Source organism: Medicago sativa, chromosome 6, assembly GCF_051527215.1.
Source record: "Medicago sativa cultivar Bolivia chromosome 6, Bolivia_mono, whole genome shotgun sequence".
NCBI lineage: Eukaryota > Viridiplantae > Streptophyta > Magnoliopsida > Fabales > Fabaceae > Medicago > Medicago sativa.
In genome coordinates, this window is record NC_140754.1 from 5924439 (window position 1) to 5946685 (window position 22247).

The following is a 22247-nucleotide window of genomic DNA, read 5'->3' on the forward strand; positions in this document are numbered from 1 at the left end:
GAAAAGGTTTGTGTGTGGGTTCTATGTCTGAGATAGAGTTCAATGCTGTAAGAAACTCTTGTTAATCAGAATTTTACTCGCTATGCAAAGGTTCAAGTTGTAGGCGACACCTTTGTTTACTAGCAAATCTTATGGAGACGTCTTTGACGTTATTTATGAAACCATTTTTTAAATTCAAGTGGGGGATTGTTGGAACATGTGTGGAAATTGAGTAAAAAGACTAAACATAAATTCCCATGTTGGGTAGAACTAGTGTTGTGTGAATTGAAAAAAGTGGAAGTCCCACATCGGATGGAACACACACATTAGTAGTGTTTATATAGTGGGGGTGTACCTCTAATTAATGGGGGTACATAAGCACTAGAGAAAAAATATATATTGATATATATTTTATTATTTGGAAATGATAAATTAAATAATTAATTTAATCATTATTAGAAAGTGCTTTCTTAGTCCCCAAGTTTTGCTAAAATATTTTGGTACATAATATAATATATTTTTGTACTAAATTTAATATATTTTGGTACTCAATTAAGATATTTTTGTACTAGATCTAATATGTGAATTACTTAATCACAAAGTAATATGTTACTTGTTCCCAAAGTTTCTCATATTACTTGTTCCCAAAGTTTCTCACTTATTAGTTGTGAGTTTTCCCTATAAATAGAGAACTCACATAGTGCATTCCACACACCGAAAAGAATTTCATTGAGTTGTCGGGAATTCTTTTCTTCTCTTCTCCCTCCGACTTGTGTTAACAAGTTTCTTCTGCTTCTACTCCTTTCTGTCCCTTTTGGTTTCAAATAGAGCGGTTACGTACCGTATCGAGTGGCTTCGATCAATCGATTGAACCATATTTTTAAGAGTGTTCTTAAGACCATAGTCCCTTTTCGGTTTAATGTCCCTTCGGAATTACGAATGGTCTTAAGTTCATAGTCCCTTTCGATAATATATGTCCCTTCGGAATAAAGAGTACTATTAAGATCATAGTCCCTTTCGTAATAATAATGTCCCGTCGGAATTATGAATGATCTTAACAGTATATAAATTATTTAAATATTTTTCTATTTGAGGAGAAATGGTGGTATCACCATATTTGAGTGGTCGTAGTACCATATTGAAAGTTTGGAGAACTTAAAAGTTAGAATGGTGGAAACACCATATTTGAGTGGTCTTAGCACCATAATAGAATGGTAATAATACCATATTAAAGTGGTTTCAGTATTAAAGAGTGGTCTTAGTACCATATTTAAAGGTGTAATTCTCGAACGATTTTCTACAGTGCAGTAGTTAATCGAACAGTTGTAGCTGGGCTTGTTTTATCCTGGAGGCGGCGTGGTTGATAGTCTACCTTGCACAATTTTGGGTAGTGCCACGAAACGTCTTAAAGAGAGCGACCTGGTCGTGACTCAACCTAGTAACAACTTCGGTAGATAATAAAATTTGGAAATTCAAATACAACAGTTTGAAAATCCAAAAACAACAGGTTCTTTTGAAACTAAATTACTAAAGAGTATGTACCTTTTGGAAAAATAAATAAATGCACTAATTCTACTTGATGCATATATTTTTTTGAGAGGAAGAGTTGAAAATGTAGTTGTTATTTCTTGAAGGTAATCGTAAAGTAGGGAAATTTATCTAAATTAAAAATTTGTTCTTTACTCCAAATTTTGTTGCACTAAAAAATTATATTATGAAGCCATGCCACCATGTTTATTATATTTTATTTAAATATCTCTTTCTCTCTGAGGATTTGGTAATATATCTCTGTCTCTCACCTTACCATTGGTATCATAAACTAAATAATTATAAGGTAATGATGCATATGTCATTGTATTTTGCTATCATAAGGGTATGTTTTAAGATCACAAAACTAAATTCTATTAGTACATTTACATATATAAAGTGTATCAGTTGCAATAAGGCTAAATTGCTTCTGTGTCCTATACATATACATATAGATACACAAAAGTTGTAGAAAATAGAATGTAAAAAATGAAAATATGAAACTTACACATTGAATTTAATTTTTCTACAGGCTTATGTGCAGCAACTTGAGTCAAGTAGATTAAAGCTTACACAATTGGAACAAGACCTAAAAGAGCACGCTCTCAGGTTCAAAAGTCAAATATTGTTATATAATATATAGTTTTTTTTATTATTATTATTTTTACTGATTAGTACATAACTGTTAATTTAAAAGGGTATATTCATAGATTGGAGTGGTGGTGTTGGAGGCAATATAAGTTCAGGTAAGTTTATTTTTCATTTTCATTTTTTGGGGTCATTTTTGAAATTAAGTGTATTTCTTAATTTGTCACATTCAGAAGAGGATATATTAAATTCATTATCACAACCTTTTAGAAATGATTTTATATATTTTGTCAAAAAAAAATATAGAATTTCTTTGACTGAAGATGATTCCATGTTCAAAGTTTTAACAATTTATATGTTACTGATGATCTCTCTACCAACCGGACTTAGAGTATGATTTTGTTTATTATAACTGTTTCTTCGATTAGTAATTTTATGCATATTCTCTCATGCTAACAACATTTATTCAATCAAGGATTATGCTAAAATCGATTCAAATATTTGGAATATCCTTGATCACTCAGGCAATTCTCACAATGCAATAAGGACTATTGTTTCCGCTCCTGATAGAAGGATTGAATATGCTGAAGGAATTTTACAACTTTGAGGATCTGAAACATGTTTTTTTGAACTACCTAGGGGCTGAAGGAATTTTACAACTTTGGTTTACTCGCATCATGACAATTGCATTTTGTATTGTTGTTAATGTTGAGGTTGATGGAGAGTGTTGGAAATATAATATAAATGAAGTTTCACTTTTCAAGCAGAAATAGAGTTCGGCGTATCATAAATGCATCACCATGTAGTACCTAGCCCTGCCCAGCCTAATTAACTAGACTCAAGTCAACTTCTTCAAAAAAAACTAGACTCAAGCCAAATTGTAAACACAAGAGACAAGATGATCCATCTCCCTTATAAATATGGCCTTAACTTGTTTGAGCAAAGGAACATAATATGCATATATGCAGAAAAAGGTGTAAAAGTAGAAGATATGTTCAGGGACTTCAATCGCAGGAGAGATGACACCTTCTCTTACTAATGGCAAGATTCTATAGCCAATTTTAACAGGAGTTGTCATCTTTCTTCGACTGAAGTCCATAAGCATCCTAATTTCTTCACATGCGGACTTTGGGGAGACATTGATTAGCAACTAGCACTACATTTTAATTCATCTATTGTTTTGTTTGCGTTAAGTACATTACTTACTTATTGGGTCAATATTAGAGGTTTTTAAATTCCTTTTGTTTTCATGAGCTAAAAAGTTATTATTTATAGCATGAAAGATGACCTTTTTATAGAGATCAAACAGAGGAATTACTATAATTAAGTCATGACAATGGTTTAAGATTATTGACTTATTTTTTATAGAGATTAAGTAACGATATCAACATTATGAATGTGAAATTTGTCAAAAAAAACATTATGAATGTTAAAAAAAACTCATTAACCTTTTTTTATTTATCGAAATTAACTTAGGTGACTTGGATTTTAGAGACTTGCAAAGACCGATGAAAACCTTAATGCTCAAAGAACAATTACATCATGTCTTCGTGGATATGAACTTAATCTTTAGTCTTGACAGATGAGCTAAGTCTTATGGACTCTTGTTTAATTATAAGCTATAGATTTATATAATTTTGATGTGATTTTGTTTCTAAATCTGTATAATTAAGGAGGAAAACTCATAACTATTGAATCCATTAAAGTAATTAGTGATTTTGGAGACTTTGAGTTAATCCCCCCAAAACCAATAAGAATACTAATTATAAGACTGTTATAAATCATTACATCAGGTAGATAAATAAAATTAAAAATCAAGATGATGCTACCAATCCAACTAATGGCTTCAGACTTCTGGATAAAAAAGGGAAGCAGAGACAAACACAGACGAGCGAAACCAGGAAACGCCCAACCGAGCTTGAGACGATAACGACACACTCCAACCAGCCTCGCTAATGTGACAAACAACGCAGCAAAACTGGTCTCAGAAGAACAACACACACCCTGCAAAAACATATTAAGCAAAGTACACCAATCCGGATACGTCGTCCACTTTCCAATGCTACTGAAAGCTAAAAGTGCAACCAAGAGAAACCAGGAAACGCTCAACCAAGCTTGAGATGATAACAACACACTCCAGCCAGCCTCGCTAATGAGACAGAAAAACCACTGCAAAATTAAACGGTCTCAACAGAACAACACAAACCCTGCAAAAATGACCAAATAAAAATTGCAGCAACTCAACACCCCTCATCAGCTGACTAAGACTGAGCATGCCCCGACAACAACCAGATAACCAATATTCTGCAGAGCAGAACCAAACCTACCGAAAAAACCAACCGCTACTGACTATGGTAATATGGATTCTGTGATTTGATAATTTAGAATACTATGGAATTCAACATATGATTTATTTTCCATTCTCCTCAACTGGGTTGTGAAAAGCTATATATGATATATGTAACATGCTTAGTCTAGTTTTGTCAAATCGCTTCTATAACAACGCTATAGGGCTAGTGTAGCAGAATTTGAACAAGTCGACATTAGTACGAAATGTTTAAAGATCTATTTTGTTACAAAAATGAACTATCAGAGTATTTATTCAGGTACCAGGAATTTTTATTCAAATAATGTCACTCCAAATGAGGTGATTTACGCTCGTTACAGTTCTACTAGCATCATTGTTGATGATTATCCCTACTTAATCACTTTCACATATAAGTTCTAAAGTCTACAATAGTTTCAAAGGAATCTACCCGACTAGCTTGGCATCAACTATTCAACTTCTGTGATTTAATTACACATTGTTCAAAATCAAACTATAAATCAGACTAAGCATTTCAGGACAAACAAAAATTCTATGGATAACGAAATTACACAGCTAGAAAGATGCTAAACAATGCCAAAATCCACTTCTGTTGTGATGATCAAGCCTAAACTATTGAGAATAAAATGATAAACCTGGCCAGCACCACACAAACAATAGCAACCACTCACAGAAGAAGAAAAATAAATGCTGCACCATAACGGAACCAGACCCCGATGTCTTAACAAACAAAAACAGATCCCGATGCACAAATCGCACAGAAACGGACACACCAGACCCTGCACAAGATCAGAAGACTGCACTGACAGATAAAAAACTGAAGCCCAATAATGATATGACAAAGGAACCACCCGGCACCTGAACACTAATACCCAGCACCTAAACTGAAGACTGCACTATCAACAGCCACTCGGTTAAAGAGTAATTAAACCCTTTAGTCCTTGATGTAAGAATACTCCATGCTAAAATCTTTGCCTCCTCCACCACCTTTTCCCAACTAAATCCGACTTGATTGAAAGTCATATCGTTTCTATCCTTCCAAACTGTAGAGACGTTTGAGTACCAAATTACACCGAGGCTCTCTATAATATTTCTGATACCAGACACAGGCCCTTTAAAAAACGTAAGACGAGTATACCCATCTTCCACAAAAGCAACCGGGACACCAAGCCAATTCACAGTCTCGCTCCAAACCACCGATAAAATAGGACAGCTAAAAAACCTATGATTTATTGTTTCAATCGTACCGCACCCACCCAAACAAAGAACATAGGAGTTCAAATAAACGCCACTTTTGCTAAGATTATCCTTAGAATGAAGCCTATCAAGGAAAAGCCGCCAAACTAATACCGACAATATAGAGGGAATTAATGGATTCCACACATCTTAGGCCAACTCTACTTCTTCCAAGTCTACTGCACTTAATAGATTGTAGGCTCCATCCCCCTACTTCCAAACAATCTTTCTCTCCCTCCACTCTAGCAACCCCCAAAACCAAACCACTACAGACATCCACCATCTCCTCCTCCCATTGAAACAACTTTCGTCTCCATCTCCAATTTAACAACTTTACACCCTCTTCTTCCACTATCATATCGACAACACATTTATCTTTATCAAGCGATAGATCAAAAAGTTTGCTTTTTTAGGTAAAATGGAGAGTGAGAGCATAAATGTAGGGATATATGGTAAAAAAATTAATGTCGTGCTTTTTTGGTTGTGAGTTGGAAGACACTTGACGTAAGTTCTAAAGATCTAACATGAGTTATGTACTAAATCAACTTGTCGTGGAAACTCTTAAAATTTTTAAGTGATTATTGTTCCAAAATCGATTCAAGGTTGGAGTTAGTATGGGTTGCATCCAAAGATAAGCCCTTCAACATTTTATTGATGTGACCCAGTAATCAATTTACCATTTACTCAAGTGTTGCTCTCTCTTATTTTATCGATGTTCCTCTTCTTTTTCAATCACTTAAACTAATTTTTGTTAATTCACACTCAAAAGTAATTTTAATCTAAATTATCCAAACAACTTGAATAATGAAAAATCACTTCAATTAAGGTATTAAATCATAAATCACGTTACATTAAACTCATTTTTCACCTAAATCAATTCTACAAAATCATTTCATTCAAAAACAATTGTTATCACCGTGGAACCAAACACACGCGAGACACGACATTAGTTTGGAGTTTCTACCTGCACCCTTAGATTTTGCCATCCACACTATCAGACTGTTCAACAACAATACAACATGATCAAATTGCTCTTTTATTTACAATATGAAATTACAATTTCGATCTAATACAACACAAAAAATAACGAAACCATTGAAACAAACAACGTACATTGGTGATAATAATAGTAATAACAATAATTATGAACTCAACAATGAAAGAAATCACTAGGAGGCTTGTACGACTTGCAAGACAGAACAAACTGATTGAAGTAAAGTGAGAACAAGTAGTAAAATTCCAGCAATGGAAGCAGCAGTTTGCCAAGGAGTATTGCAATAATCACGCATGAGAGTGGCCTTCAACTTATGCCATGGATTCCTACAAAAAGCAATTAAGCTTTTGGAAAGAACAGAGAAATGAGAACTTATAGTAGATTGTGTAACATTTTTCCAAAGACCATTAAACAAGTTAGCCACAGAATCACTGTCCGCAAGCAAATTTTCCAGTATTTCATTCCGAACAAGTATATCAGCATCCATACCAGTATTTATAAGGTAATCCAAAACAGAAACATAATCAGTAATATATGACTTATCAGGGTAATGACACTGCTCCAAAGCAACCATATTCCGAAACAAAATTTCGGTATCATCCTGAACTCTTAATCGAGGAATTTCAAGAACTCCTCCTGAAAACCTCAAGTCAAGTAAACATTTACTTTTAGTGTTCACTTGAAACCTAACTCCTGCTTCTAACAATTCAGTTGCACTCGGTAGATGTATCATCTGTTCTTCGAACTCGTCTCTACTCGGCCGACTTTCACTAGGATGTTGCAAATGAAATATCCTAATCAGATCAGTGAAGTGCATTATACTAATATCATTATTATCAAAACCCAATTGTGATTTATTGAAATAATTAAAATATTTAATAGTGAGTTTAAGAAAAGAAGGGATCATAGTGTTAGGAACACTAGCATTTGTAGAACTGAATGAAAGACTGTAAATTTTCTCAATAACGAAAAAGGGAAGCTGATTTTCAAGTAACAATAAATCTAATCTTATAACACGATCTACCCAAGGTCTAAAGAGGAGTCGATTACGATTGGATCCCCAAAAAAGTTGAATTATAAAAGTGGAATCAATTAAGATTAACTGAACAAGTTCATCATGAGAAAATGGTAAGGTTTCAGAATAACAGCGTTTAAAATCAGGTAAGATAGAATCTATGTAGCCGACCAAGGTGTTTAAACTTGTGTTGGTTCGTTGGAGAAAATCTTTGAAGTAAATGAGTTTGTGATGTTCCATGTTTTGGTGTTGGGGTTGACCGTGGTGGAAGGGGCCAATGGAAACGACAGTGGGAGTGTATGCCTCTTCGTTGAGTTTGCGAATAACAGAGGGGACCTTGTAAATGCAACAGTCACCGGTTGAAGGTGGCTCTGCTCTGACGAGTTTCGCTTTGATATCATCCACCAAGCGGGAGAATGACATATTGAGAGTAAGTGAAAAAAAAGATGAAAAGCTTGGTCGTTGGTATTATGTTTCAAGTCTTTTGACACTCCCTCTTATCCTTCTTATATCATACCTCCCGTCCCAAATTGTACTTCACTTTAGAAGGAAAAAAAAAATTGTTCCAAATTACATATCGTTTTACAATACTAATCAAACATTAATGTTAATTTTTCTATTATGTATCTTTAACTATTTATTACTCTCTCTTATTTCAATTCTTTAATTTATCTTTCTCATACCATTTATTAAAGACAATTTTGTAAAACAACTCGTAATATCTATTTATTTTCCACACAAAATTAATTATATTTCTTAATACGTGTGAAACGTCATACAATTTGGGATTGAGGGAGTATGGTTTGATTTCAAAATGATTTTCATATTTCTTATTTGAGTTATGATATATAGACAATCTTAGGTGGCAATACACTTCTTGACATCCACACAAAAATCTGACATGTGGCCACATGGACCCACACAAACACACTTTCTCTTTCATCTCCTCTTCTCTCTTCCTAGTGCATGGGGTGTACAAGGGTGTATGGGAATAAATGGTGTCTATGTAACATTTTCCTTCTTATTTTCACACGATGACATGTGAAAAGGGCACGGTTTGCGGCCACAAGGTGTTCACACGTGCTGTACAATTATTTGATGACTTTGACCAATTAATTTGACCAATTATCATATGTATATAGTCAACAGAGAGAAAGATTTCGTGAGCTTAGCGCAATTGGTAAGAACAATGCATAATATATGTAAGTTCCGGGGTTCGAACCCCGGATACCACAAAAAAAAAGTCACTAGTGAGAAAGAGAAAATTTGCGATGTTTACCACAACGTATTAACTATATTTTTTTACTATATATTTGTATGAAGCTTCCATCGCCGCTTATTGATGACAGTCAGTCATTCACTATTTTTAGAGTCTTTTTAATTAAGTTTTAATTCCATTTTTATTAGTTTAATGTTTAATTTAAAGTCGTTTTGAATAAATTTGTCAATTTTAATTTATTGAGGCAAATAGCAAAAGATTGAGATTAGAGGTTCATTATTGCTAAAGTTAGTAGCCACATGACCAAACAAAAGAATAAAATATGTGTGTCACATATGAATAGTGTGGTGAGCCAATAAAAAGGTGTAAAGAATAGCATTTCAAGAAGAAAACAATAGAAATGGGCCTGAGAATAAGGTTCATTATTGCTAAAGTTAGTGACCAAACAAAAGAATAAAATATGTGTGTCACACATGAATAGTGTGGTGAGCCAGTAAAAAGGTGTAAAGAATAGCATTTGAAGAAAACAATAGAAGTGGGCCTGAAAATTGAAAGTGTGGGATGAATTCGGACACCGTTGCGTCTGATAAGAATGCACAACTCCATCTATCATTTTCTGCATGAACAAATTGAAAGTTTAAACCAAATAAAGCCATTCTTTAAAGGATATTATCATTTCCTCTTGCCATACATCATCTGAGTTTTTTTAAGATACTTGAACAATCAATATAAATAGGATCAATGGTAAAACATTTGACAAAAGCCAACATGCGAAATATGAAAGAAACATCTTTATCCTTTCCTTTGCCTTTGCTTGGTTCACTTATGTCAAAGAATATAAAAAGGAAGATACTTGTTGGCAAGAACCATAAAAACTCCCTCCCAAGAAAAAAGAACCATAAAAACTAATTAAAATGAAAGAGAAAAGAGAAATAAAAAGGAAGATGTAATGCAATTGTTGTCCACTTTCACAAAGCACAAACCGTAGAAACTAAAGCAACCTTGCGGTTATTGTTTCTAGAGGGCTAGAATGTAACAAAGAGGAGGGGTATATTGACTCCAAGAGTAAGTCTAAAGACTTACTCCACATCCTCACCCTCTATTTCATCTAAATTTAATGGACTAGATTTAATTCTTATTAATAATCATGTAACCTCATTCACCTTAACCAATCTTATGATATTAATTACTGTTTTCTTCTTTTGACTCAATCATTATTTACCTTTTATAAACACATTTTTTTTTAGCAAACCTTTTATAAACACAATTAATCATTAGTAAGTTGGTAAAGAAATTATATAATTCCGAAATTATATAATTCCTAATTTTCGTCAAAAAAAAATATAATTCCTAATTATTCTTTACAAACACATCTCCTCCGCAATTTGATCATAAGTTGATGTTTTCATACATGTTTTTTTTTATTTTTTTTATTATCCATACAAGTTTTGCAGAAATGATTATTATTATTATTGATTTTATTCTTTTGAGGATTGATCGATCCATCAGTGAACTTTTATGTTGTTAATGCTAGTTGTGAATTAAATTTGACCGTGCCTTTAAATTTGAGTTAGAGTATCTTTTATCTATTTCTATCGTGGAAAAAATGAATAGATTTTTAATTTATTAAGATACGATTCTTTTTTTAAGAATTTTTTAGACGACCTCAACAATTTGAGGAGCCTTGCTGAGTTTAGCAGGAACCTCAGATTTAATCAAAATCGAGTTTCATAAAGATCAGAGAAGTAGCTTTTTGAAAATGCAGAGAAGTGTTATCAAATCTGATATATATGACTATTCCTAGCCAACCAAATTATGCAAATAACATGCACAACAATTGGAGCAATGAGATCCTCAATCTGAGTGCACCAGGACAAATTGCATACATAAGTAAAGCTTCTTGAAGCAGGGGGCACATGAAGATTATCAACCACATTGAGGACGACGGAAGCTACAGTCAAAATTAAGAGAAAAATACATAAGTATTCAGGGTTCATTTTTTATGATGGAGTATTCAGTTTTCTTGACGTTAAAGCAAATGTAATCTCATTAGGTCGATGTAGAAACTTAGTGTAATCAAGATTAAATAAAATCACATTTCAAGATAAGAGGTGGATTCACTTTGTAAGAAATTGACTCATATTCTACACGATCGAACAATTTGAGCGACTTCTTTTTATTCAAAATACCTTCAAGATTTTTGCATACAGGTTCTTTTGAAACTAAATTACTAAAGAGTATGTACCTTTTGGAAAAATAAATAAATGCACTAATTCTACTTGATGCATATATTTTTTGAGAGGAAGAATTGAAAATGTAGTTGTTATTTCTTTGAAGGTAATCATAAAGTAGGGAAATTTATCTAAATTAAAAATTTGTTCTTTACTCCAAATTTTGTTGCACTAAAAAATTATATTATGAAGCCATTCCACCATGTTTATTATATTTTATTTAAATATCTCTTTCTCTCTGAGGATTTGGTAATATATCTCTGTCTTTCACCTTACCATTGGTATCATAAACTAAATAATTATAAGGTAATGATGCATATGTCATTGTATTTTGCTATCATAAGGGTAAGTTTTAAGATCACAAAACTAAATTCTATTAGTACATTTACATATATAAAGTGCATCAGTTGCAATAAGGCTAAATTGCTTCTGTGTCCTATACATATACATATAGATACACAAAAGTTGTAGAAAATAGAATGTAAAAAATGAAAATATGAAACTTACACATTGAATTTAATTTTTCTACAGGCTTATGTGCAGCAACTTGAGTCAAGTAGATTAAAGCTTACACAATTGGAACAAGACCTAAAAGAGCACGCTCTCAGGTTCTAAAGTCAAATATTGTTATATAATATATAGTTTTTTTAAACTGTTAATTTAAAAGGGTATATTCGTGTGTGTTTGGTATAGCTTTTGCATCCAAGAATCACGGTGAAACACATCTCCCAATGCAAATTTTAAAGCAAAAGCCAAACTCTACTAATTGTAGCTTCTATGCAAACCGAGTTTTTTTTTCAATCCCACCGGTACACCAAACACAGGCTTCATAGATTGGAGTGGTGGTGTTGGAGGCAATATAAGTTCAGGTAAGTTTATTTTTCATTTTCATTTTTTGGGGTCATTTTTGAAATTAAGTGTATTTCTTAATTTGTCACATTCAGAAGAGGATATATTAAATTCATTATCACAACCTTTTAGAAATGATTTTATATATTTTGTCAAAGAAAAAATATAGATTTTCTTTGACCGAAGATGATTCCATGTTCAAAGTTTTAACAATTTATATGTTACTAATGATCTCTCTACCACCGGACTTAGAGTATGATTGTGTTTATTATAACTGTTTCTTTGATTAGTAATTTTATGCATATTCTCATGCTAACAACATTTATTCAATCAAGGATTATGCTAAAATCGATTCAAATATTTGGAATATCCTTGATTACTCAGGCAATTCTCATAATGCAATAAGGACTATTGTTTCCGCTCCTGACAGAAGGATTGAATATGCTGAAGGAATTTTACAACTTTGAGGATCTGAAACATGTTTTTTTGAACTACCTAGGGGCTGAAGGAATTTTACAACTTTGGTTTACTCGCATCATGACAATTGCATTTTGTATTGTTGTTAATGTTGAGGTTGATGGAGAGTGTTGGAAATAGAATATAAATGAAGTTTCACTTTTCAAGCAGAAATAGAGTTCGGCGTATCATAAATGCATCACCATGTAGTACCTAGCCCTGCCCAGCCTAATTAACTAGACTCAAGTCAACTTCTTCAAAAAAAACTAGACTCAAGCCAAATTGTAAACACAAGAGACAAGATGATCCATCTCCCTTATAAATATGGCCTTAACTTGTTTGAGCAAAGGAACATAATATGCATATATGCAGAAAAAGGTGTAAAAGTAGAAGATATGTTCAGGGACTTCAATCGCAGGAGAGATGACACCTTCTCTTACTAATGGCAAGATTCTATAGCCAATTTTAACAGGAGTTGTCATCTTTCTTCGACTAAAGTCCATAAGCATCCTAATTTCTTCACATGCGGACTTTGGGGAGACACATTACTTACTTATCCGGATTAGCACTACATTTTAATTCATCTATTGTTTTGTTTGCGTTAAGTACATTACTTACTTATTGGGTCAATATTAGAGGTTTTTAAATTCCTTTTGTTTTCATGAGCTAAAAAGTTATTATTTATAGCATGAAAGATGACCTTTTTATAGAGATCAAAGATCAAACAGAGGAATTACTATAATTAAGTCATGACAATGGTTTAAGATTATTGACTTATTTTTTATAGAGATTAAGTAACGATATCAACATTATGAATGTGAAATTTGTCAAAAAAAACATTATGAATGTTAAAAAAAACACATTAACCTTTTTTTATTTATCGAAATTAACTTAGGTGACTTGGATTTTAGAGACTTGCAAAGACCGATGAAAACCTTAATGCTCAAAGAACAATTACATCATGTCTTCGTGGATATGAACTTAATCTTTAGTCTTGACAGATGAGCTAAGTCTTATGGACTCTTGTTTAATTATAAGCTATAGATTTATATAATTTTGATGTGATTTTGTTTCTAAATCTGTATAATTAAGGAGGAAAACTCATAACTATTGAATCCATTAAAGTAATTAGTGATTTTGGAGACTTTGAGTTAATCCCCCCAAAACCAATAAGAATACTAATTATAAGACTGTTATAAATCATTACATCAGGTAGATAAATAAAATTAAAAATCAAGATGATGCTACCAATCCAACTAATGGCTTCAGACTTCTGGATAAAAAAGGGAAGCAGAGACAAACACAGACGAGCGAAACCAGGAAACGCCCAACCGAGCTTGAGACGATAACGACACACTCCAACCAGCCTCGCTAATGTGACAAACAACGCAGCAAAACTGGTCTCAGAAGAACAACACACACCTTGCAAAAACATATTAAGCAAAGTACACCAATCCGGATACGTCGTCCACTTTCCAATGCTACTGAAAGCTAAAAGTGCAACCAAGAGAAACCAGGAAACGCTCAACCAAGCCTGAGATGATAACAACACACTCCAGCCAGCCTCGCTAATGAGACAGAAAAACCACTGCAAAATTAAACGGTCTCAACAGAACAACACAAACCCTGCAAAAATGACCAAATAAAAATTGCAGCAACTCAACACCCCTCATCAGCTGACTAAGACTGAGCATGCCCCGACAACAACCAGATAACCAATATTCTGCAGAGCAGAACCAAACCTACCAAAAAAACCAACCGCTACTGACTATGGTAATATGGATTCTGTGATTTGATAATTTGGAATACTATGGAATTCAACATATGATTTATTTTCCATTCTCCTCAACTGGGTTGTGAAAAGCTATATATGATATATGTAACATGCTTAGTCTAGTTTTGTCAAATCGTTTCTATAACAACGCTATAGGGCTAGTGTAGCAGAATTTGAACAAGTCGACATTAGTACGAAATGTTTAAAGATCTATTTTGTTACAAAAATGAACTATCAGAGTATTTATTCAGGTACCAGGAATTTTTATTCAAATAATGTCACTCCAAATGAGGTGATTTACGCTCGTTACAGTTCTACTAGCATCATTGTTGATGATTATCCCTACTTAATCACTTTCACATATAAGTTCTAAAGTCTACAATAGTTTCAAAGGAATCTACCCGACTAGCTTGGCATCAACTATTCAACTTCTGTGATTTAATTACACATTGTTCAAAATCAAACTATAAATCAGACTAAGCAATTCAAGACAAACAAAAATTAGATCGATAATGAATTTATTAAAATACACTAAACCAAGCACAAGGTGTACAAGGTTTAGAATATAAGCTAGGATCACAACACCAATCAAAGATTCAAACCACCCCTAACCTCAAAGGTAACCGATCAACCAACAGATACTACAAAAAACACAATAGAACAGCTCCAATACACAAATCTAAAAAACTGAAAAACCGCCGAAACAGTACACCAGAGATTGACAGACTAGTTGAAACAGCCCCTGCAATCATACTAGAATCACCATGGACCTTTTGAATTTTCTGAGCCAAAATCCAAAAAACACAGCTAGAAAGATACGAAACAATGCCAAAATCCACTACTATTGTGATGATCAAGCCTAGGCATGGCCAGCACCACACAAGCAGTAGCAACCATTCCCTGAAGCAGAAAAATGAATACTGCACAATAACGGAACCAAATATCTTAACAAACAAAAACAGATCCCTATCCACAAACTGCACAGAAACAGACCATGCACAAGATCAGAAGACTGCACTCAGATGAAAAACTGAAGCCGGATAGTGATGTGACAAAAGGAACCGCCCAGACACAGCCCTTTAAAAAGACTTGATTGAAAGTCATATCGTTTCTAACCTTCCAAACTGTAGAGACGTTTGAGAACCAAATTACACCGAGGCTCTCCCTAATCTTCGTATTACCAGACACGGCCCTTTAAACAGATTAAGATGAGCATACCCACCTTCCACAAAAGCAACCGCGACACCAAGCTAATTCACGGTCTCGCTCCAAACCACCGATAAAATAGGACAGCTAAAAAAGCTATGATTTATTGTTTCAATCGTACCCAAACAAAGAACATGGGTGTTCAAATAAACTCCTCTTTTGCTAAGACTATCCTTAGAATGAAGCTTATTAAGGAAAGCCGCCAAACTAACACCGACAATGTAGAGGGAATTAATGGATTCCATACATTAGGCCAACTCTACTTCTTCCAAGTCTACTTCACTTAATAGATTGTAGGCTTCATTCCCCGACTTCCAAACAATCTTCCTCTCCCTCCACTCTAGCAACCCCCAAAAACCAAACCACTACAGTCATCCACCATCTCCTCCTCCCATTGAAACAACTTTCGTCTCCATCTCCAATTAACCAACTTTACACCCTCTACTTCCACTATCATATTGACAACACATTTATCTTTATCAAGCAATAGATCAAAAAGTTTGCTTTTTTAAGTAGAAAAAAAATTAATGTCGTGCTTTTAGGGTTGTGAGTTGGAAGACACTTAAGTTCATAAGATCAAACGTGAGTTATATACTAAATCAACTTGTCGTGGAAACTCTTAATAATTTTAAGTGATTGTTGTTCCAAAATCGATTCAAGGTTGGAGTTAGTATGGGTTGCATCCAAAGAAAAGCCCTTCAACATTTTATTGATGTGACCCAGTGATCAATTTACCATTTACTCAAGTGCTGCACTCTCTTATTTTATCGATGTTCCTCTTCTTTTTCAATCATTTAAACTATTTTTTGTTAATTCACACTCAAAAGTAATTTTGATCTAATTTATCCAAACAAAATGAATAATGAAAAATCACTTTTCAATTAAGGTATTAAAACATAAATCACGTTACATTAAACTCATTTTTCACCTAAATTTTCACCTAAATCAATTCCACAATCATTTCATTCAAAAACAATTGGTATCACCGTGGAACCAAACACATGCGAGACACGACATTAGTTTGGAGTTTCTACCAGCACCCCTAGATTTTGCCATCCACACTATCAGACCCATTTTGTTCAACAACAATACAACATGATCAAGTTGCTTTATTTATATGAAATTACAATTTCAATCTAACAAAACACACAAAAGATAATGAAACCATTGAAACAAACAACGTACATTGATAATAATAATAATACTAATAGCAATAATTATGAACTCAACAATGAAAGAAATCACTAGGAGGCTTGTACTACTTGCAATACAGAACAAACTGATTGAAGTAAAGTGAGAACAAGTAGTAAGATTCCAGCAATGGAAGCAGCAGTTTGCCAAGGAGTTTTGCAATAATCACGCCTCAGAGTAGCCTTCAACTTATTCCAAGGATTCCTACAATAAGCATTTAAGTCTTTGCAAAGAATAGAGAAATTAGAACTGATATTATAAGAAGTTGTAACATTTTTTCCAAGACCATTAAACAAGATAGCCGCAGAATCACTGTCTTCAAGCCAATTTTCCAGTATATTACCCCGAACAAGTATATCCACATCCGTACCAGTATTTATAAGGTAATCCATAAAAATAACATAATCAGTAATATGAGACTCATCATGGTAATGACACTGCTCCAAAGCAACCATATTCCGAAACAAAATTTCGGTCCAATCGTCAACTTGTAAGTGAGGAATTTCAAGAACTCCTCCCGAAAACCTCAAGTCAAGTAAACACTCAGTTTTAGTGTTCACTTTAAACTTAACTCCAGCTTCTAACAACTCAGTTGCACTAGGTAGATGTATCATCGGTTCGTCGATCGTGATCTGGTGTCTACTCGGTCGACTTTCAATAGGATGTTGCAAATAAAATATCCTAAGCAGATCAGTGAAGTGCCATATACTAGTAATATCACCATTATCAAAAGACAATTTTGATTTATTGTAATAATCAAAATAATAAATAGTGAGTTGAAGAAAAGAAGGGATTGTGGTGTTAGGAACACTAGCGTTTGTAGAAATCAATGAAAGAATGTAAATTTTTTCAATAACGAAAAAGGGAAGCTGATTTTCAAGTAACAATAAATCTAATAATATACGAACATTTAACCAAGGTTTAAAGAGATTCCCTTCATTATAGCATCTCCAAAAAAGTTGAATTATAAAAGCGGAATCGATTAAGATTAACTTAACAAGTTCATCATGAGAAAATGGTAGGGTTTCGGAATAACAGCTTTTGAAATCAGATAAGATAGAATCTATGTAGCAGACCAAGTTGTTTAAACTTGCGTTGGTTCGTTGGAGAAAAGCTTTGAAGTGAATGAGTTTCTGACGTTCCATGTTTTGGAGCTGGGGGTTGGGGTGGGGGTGACCGTGGTGAAAGGAGCCAATAGAAACGACTTTGGGGGTGTATGCGTCTTCGTTGAGTTTGCGAATAGCAGAGGGGACCTTGTAGATGCAACAGTCATCGGTTGAAGGTGGCTCTGATGTGTGGAGCATCGCATTGATATCATCCACCAAGCCGGAGAATGACATATTGAGAGTCAGCAAGAAAATGAAAAGCTTTTGTCGTTGGAATTAAGTTTCAAGTCTTTTGACACTCCCTCGCATCCTTCTTATATCATATGGTTTGATTTTCAAAATGATTTTCATATTTCTTATTTTCACACGATGACATATGAAAAGGGTACGGTTTTGCGGCCACAAGGTGTTCACACGTGGTGTACAATTTTTTGATGACTTTGACCAATTAATTTGACCAATTATCATATGTATATAGTCAAGAGAAAAAGTTCTGCGAGAAAGAGAAAATTTGTGATGTTTACCGGAACGTATTTACTATATATTTGTAAGAAGCATCCTCCACCGCTTATTAATGACTAATCTCTGTCAGAAAATTTAAAGAACACACAGAATGAGTTCTCCTCTGTCAACTGAATTTTTTTCCATACGCTTAGGAATTGAACCCTTGATCTTATCATTAAGTGGTTCAAGTTCTTTATCAGTTGGACTAATCAATTGTTGGTATATTTACTGCATCATTAATAGATCAATATTTTTTCACATAATTAATAAAAGGTCAATTAAGCCAACATTATTAAGGTTTTCTATAACAACCTCATATATCTCTTTCAATATTATAATAATAAATTAATCAATGTAACCTGCTTGTAAGTTTCTTGAAAGGGAAATAGTGGTGTTAAATTAAACCATCAACATAGAAATCTTTGCATCATCAATCTTCTATTTTCCTACTTCCAAATTCTGGCAACTTCACAGCAATTCCTGCATGTGGTTAAAGTTACTTATGGCAAGGACAAATTAAATAAATAAATAAATAAAAAGACCAAGACTAAAATCGACCTATATATAACTTTCAAAAATAACTTTCAATTAATCAATTCCATGATAATAATAAATTAATCAATGTAAGCTGCTTGTAAGTTTCTTGAAAGGGAAATGGTGGGGTTAAATTATACCATCAACTTTGAAATCTTTGTATCATCAAGCTTCTATTTTCCTACTTCCAAATTCTGGCAACTTCACAGCAATTCCTGCATGTGGTTAAAGTTACTTTTGCCTGCATATGTAACATGTTTGCAGGAAGCAAGTAATAACCAAAGGAGAAGGCAGTAAGAGGTTGTGACTATATATTTTGATGACACCATCTAAATACATTAAAACCAAACTTATAAATTTTGAGTTTGTGACTAGAACTCTCAATAAAAATATTTCGCTATATTAATATAACATGAATCTAACTGGAAACTGGTGTTGTGTTACACATTTGTTTTAACATTATTATTATTATATTATTATATAAGATTCATTGTTATCACTAAAGAGGATATGATTCCTATAAAATAGTTTAAAGAGCGAGATGCACATTATTTAATATAGAACTCCCCTAAAGTTTGACATAAAAATAAAAATTATATATAAGAAGTGTGTTGAGAGTACTTGCTTAGGATTATTTTATGGTTAAAATTTAACTGTTGTCCTTTATTTTAATTTGCAGTTGTTTATAGATTGTTGTGTGAGATGTAGGTATTATTGTTTCAATACCTTTGAGTGAGAATATCATAAGGTGATATACATTTGTTGAGTAATGTGCTATATCTATTTTATGTGTTTATCTCTCTCCAAATTGTGTACTTCCATTTATTTTATCAAATGGAGAGTGTTGTGAAAGTGCCTCAAAATTGAAGAAATTGGAATTCTGGTAGCAGAAAATCGATGGCCGATTTTCACAGCACGGTGGCCGATTTTGGACTCTGTTTTTTTTTTTTTTTTGTCTATTGGTTCGGCAAAAATCGGTGGCCGATTTGGAGCATTCGGTGGCCGATTTTGACAGCAGAAAATAAAACAGAAACGTATTTTCGGGACTAGATTTGATCCAGTTTTATTGAGGATTCTTTTACTATAAATATATGCATTGTATCAGTGTAAACCTTGAGATAGAGGGGGCTGAAACAAGGGTTTAGAAAGACAACAACAAATCTAGCGTTTGTATAGAGTTTGTCTCTTGGGAACAAACACTAGGGTTTGAGGGTTGATTCACCTTGGAAAACATTATTAGGATTGAGTCTCTTGGTTACGGGAAGAGATTGGGGCTTTGGGTAGAACTAGGCAGGAGACTTATTCTTGTAACTCATTGACATCTCTTTTGTAACGTTACTCATCATATAGTGAAACGGAAGGCTGCTCTCTCCCCCAGACTAGGTCAATTTGGACCGAACTGGGTCAACAAATTCTTTTGTGATCTCTCTTCTTTTCTCTCTCGCTGTTTTCTACTTTAGGCTTGTGTTTATAATTGTTCCATACACTTTGTTTTGGTTGCCTGATTATCCCTTGCTCCACACATCAAGTTTGTTATTGGTGTGATTTTTTCATCGAATCGTAACGTAACAGATCCTAACCCAACTAACACTACACCTTAATTCATCTATTGTTTTGTTTGCGGTAAGTACATTACTACTTATTGGGTCAATATTAGAGGTTTTTAAATTCCTTTTGTTTTCATGAGCCAAAAAGTTATTAGTTCGAGTATGAAAGTTGACCTTTTTATAGAGATCATAGATCAAATTGAGGAATTACGATAATTAAGTCATGACAATGGTTTAAGATTATTGACTTATTTTTTATAGCGATTAAGTAACGATATCAATATTATGAATGCTAAATTGGTAAAAAAAAGTTAAATATGTTTTTGTTCCCTATAAATATACAACTTTTCGTTTTAGTCCTTCTAAAAAATTTCTTCAACTTTTAGTCCCCATAAAATTTTCAATCACTGCTTTTGGTCCCTATTTTAAAGTAAATTTTTGTATTTGTTAATGAAATTGTGCAGAAATGTATAGAATATTGTAAAAATCACTCCAAAAAAAATTAGAATTTTTAAACAAAACATAAATTAAATATGAATTTTTTACCGCCAAAAGTAAAAAAAAAATATATTTAATTCATGTTTTGGTAAAAAATTCTAATTTTTTTCTGGAGAGATCCTTATTATATTATAAATTTTTCTGCAAAATTTTATTCAAAAATATAAATTCTACATATGAGTTTATTTTAAAAGAGAGACCAAAAGTGAAGATGAAAATTTTTTGGAGGACTAAAGTTGAAGAAATTTTTTAGGGAGACAAAAACGAAAAGATGACATATTTATAGGGATTAAAAACATATTTAACCCAAAAAAAAACATTATGAATGTTAAAAAAACTCATTAACCTTTTTTTATTTATCGAAAATAACTTACGTGATTTGGATTTCAGAGGCTTGCAAAGACCGATGAAAACTTTAATGCTCAAAGAACAATTACATCATGTCTTCGTGGATATGAACTTAATCTTTAGTCTTGATTTTGGAGAATGTGTTGTTCTTTCCTAACAACTGTATTGCTCACAATCCTTAGCTCAAATTATTGCAAACTCTCTAACAAGCTCTTCTATAGTTACATGTAAAGAATTCTTAAACTTAACAACTTTTGTCACCCATAACAACATGCTAAACCTGACCTTTGCATAAAGAATTCTTAGTGATTTTGAAGGTGCAAAATTATAGAGATTTGGTAGTAATGTATTAAAATCAGCATGTTACGTTTTGCAAATAGTGATTTTGGAGACCTTCAAGTAATTTAATTGTGCTATAAAATATTAAAAAGAACACTACTACATTAATCCCCCCAAAAACCAATAGATCATTACATCAGGTAGATAAGTAAAATTAAAAATCAGAGATAATACCAAAGGGAAGCAGAGATAAACAAAGCCAAGCGAAACCAGGAAACGCCCAACCAAGCTTGAGACGATAACGACACACTCCAACCAGCCTCGCTAATGAGACAGAAAAACCTCTGCAAAACGAAACGGTCTCAGCAGAACACACACCTTGCAAAAACAACCAAATAAAAATTGCATCACAACACCCCTCATCAGCTGACTAAGACTGAGCACGCCCCAACGATAACCAGATAACCAATACGCCGCAGAGCAGAACCAAACCTATTGAAAAAACCAACTGCTACTGACTATGGTAATATGGTTTCCGTGAATTGATAATTTAGAATACTACGGAATTCAACATATGATTTATTTTCCATTCTCCTCAACTGGGTTGTGAAAAGTTATATATGATATATGTAATATGCTTGGTCTAGTGTTGTCAAATAGCTTCTATAACGACGCTATAGTGCTAGTGTAGCAGAATTTGAACAAGTCGACGTTAGTACGAAATGTTTGAAGACCAATTTTGTTACAAAAATAAACTATTAGAGTACTTAATCATGTACTATGGATTTTTATTCAAATAATGTCACTCCAGTGTTGATGATTATCCCTACTTAATCACTT

At 33.2% G+C, this 22247-nt stretch overlaps 2 protein-coding genes and 1 long non-coding RNA gene across 3 annotated transcripts; 1 reads left to right on the plus strand and 2 right to left on the minus strand.

The window, feature by feature from the left end:
• The first annotated feature begins 1783 nt into the window (after nucleotides 1-1783).
• LOC146912340 (uncharacterized) lies at nucleotides 1784-3326 on the plus strand. The gene is made up of 3 exons (XR_015014729.1): nucleotides 1784-2115; nucleotides 2204-2252; nucleotides 2619-3326. It is a non-coding gene; the product is annotated as an uncharacterized LOC146912340 (long non-coding RNA).
• A 3414-nt stretch (nucleotides 3327-6740) lies between these two features.
• Nucleotides 6741-10322, minus strand: LOC146912341 (UPF0481 protein At3g47200-like). The gene has a single exon (XM_085720428.1). The coding sequence runs from the start codon at nucleotides 8086-8088 to the stop codon at nucleotides 6826-6828; it is 1263 nt and encodes a 420-aa protein (XP_085576554.1). The 5' UTR covers nucleotides 8089-10322; the 3' UTR covers nucleotides 6741-6825.
• Nucleotides 10323-16473: 6151 nt separating this feature from the next.
• On the minus strand, nucleotides 16474-17996 carry LOC146912342 (UPF0481 protein At3g47200-like). The gene has a single exon (XM_085720429.1). It carries the CDS (start codon nucleotides 17929-17931, stop codon nucleotides 16645-16647), a length of 1287 nt encoding a protein of 428 aa, XP_085576555.1. The 5' UTR covers nucleotides 17932-17996; the 3' UTR covers nucleotides 16474-16644.
• Between the last annotated feature and the right edge of the window lie 4251 nt (nucleotides 17997-22247).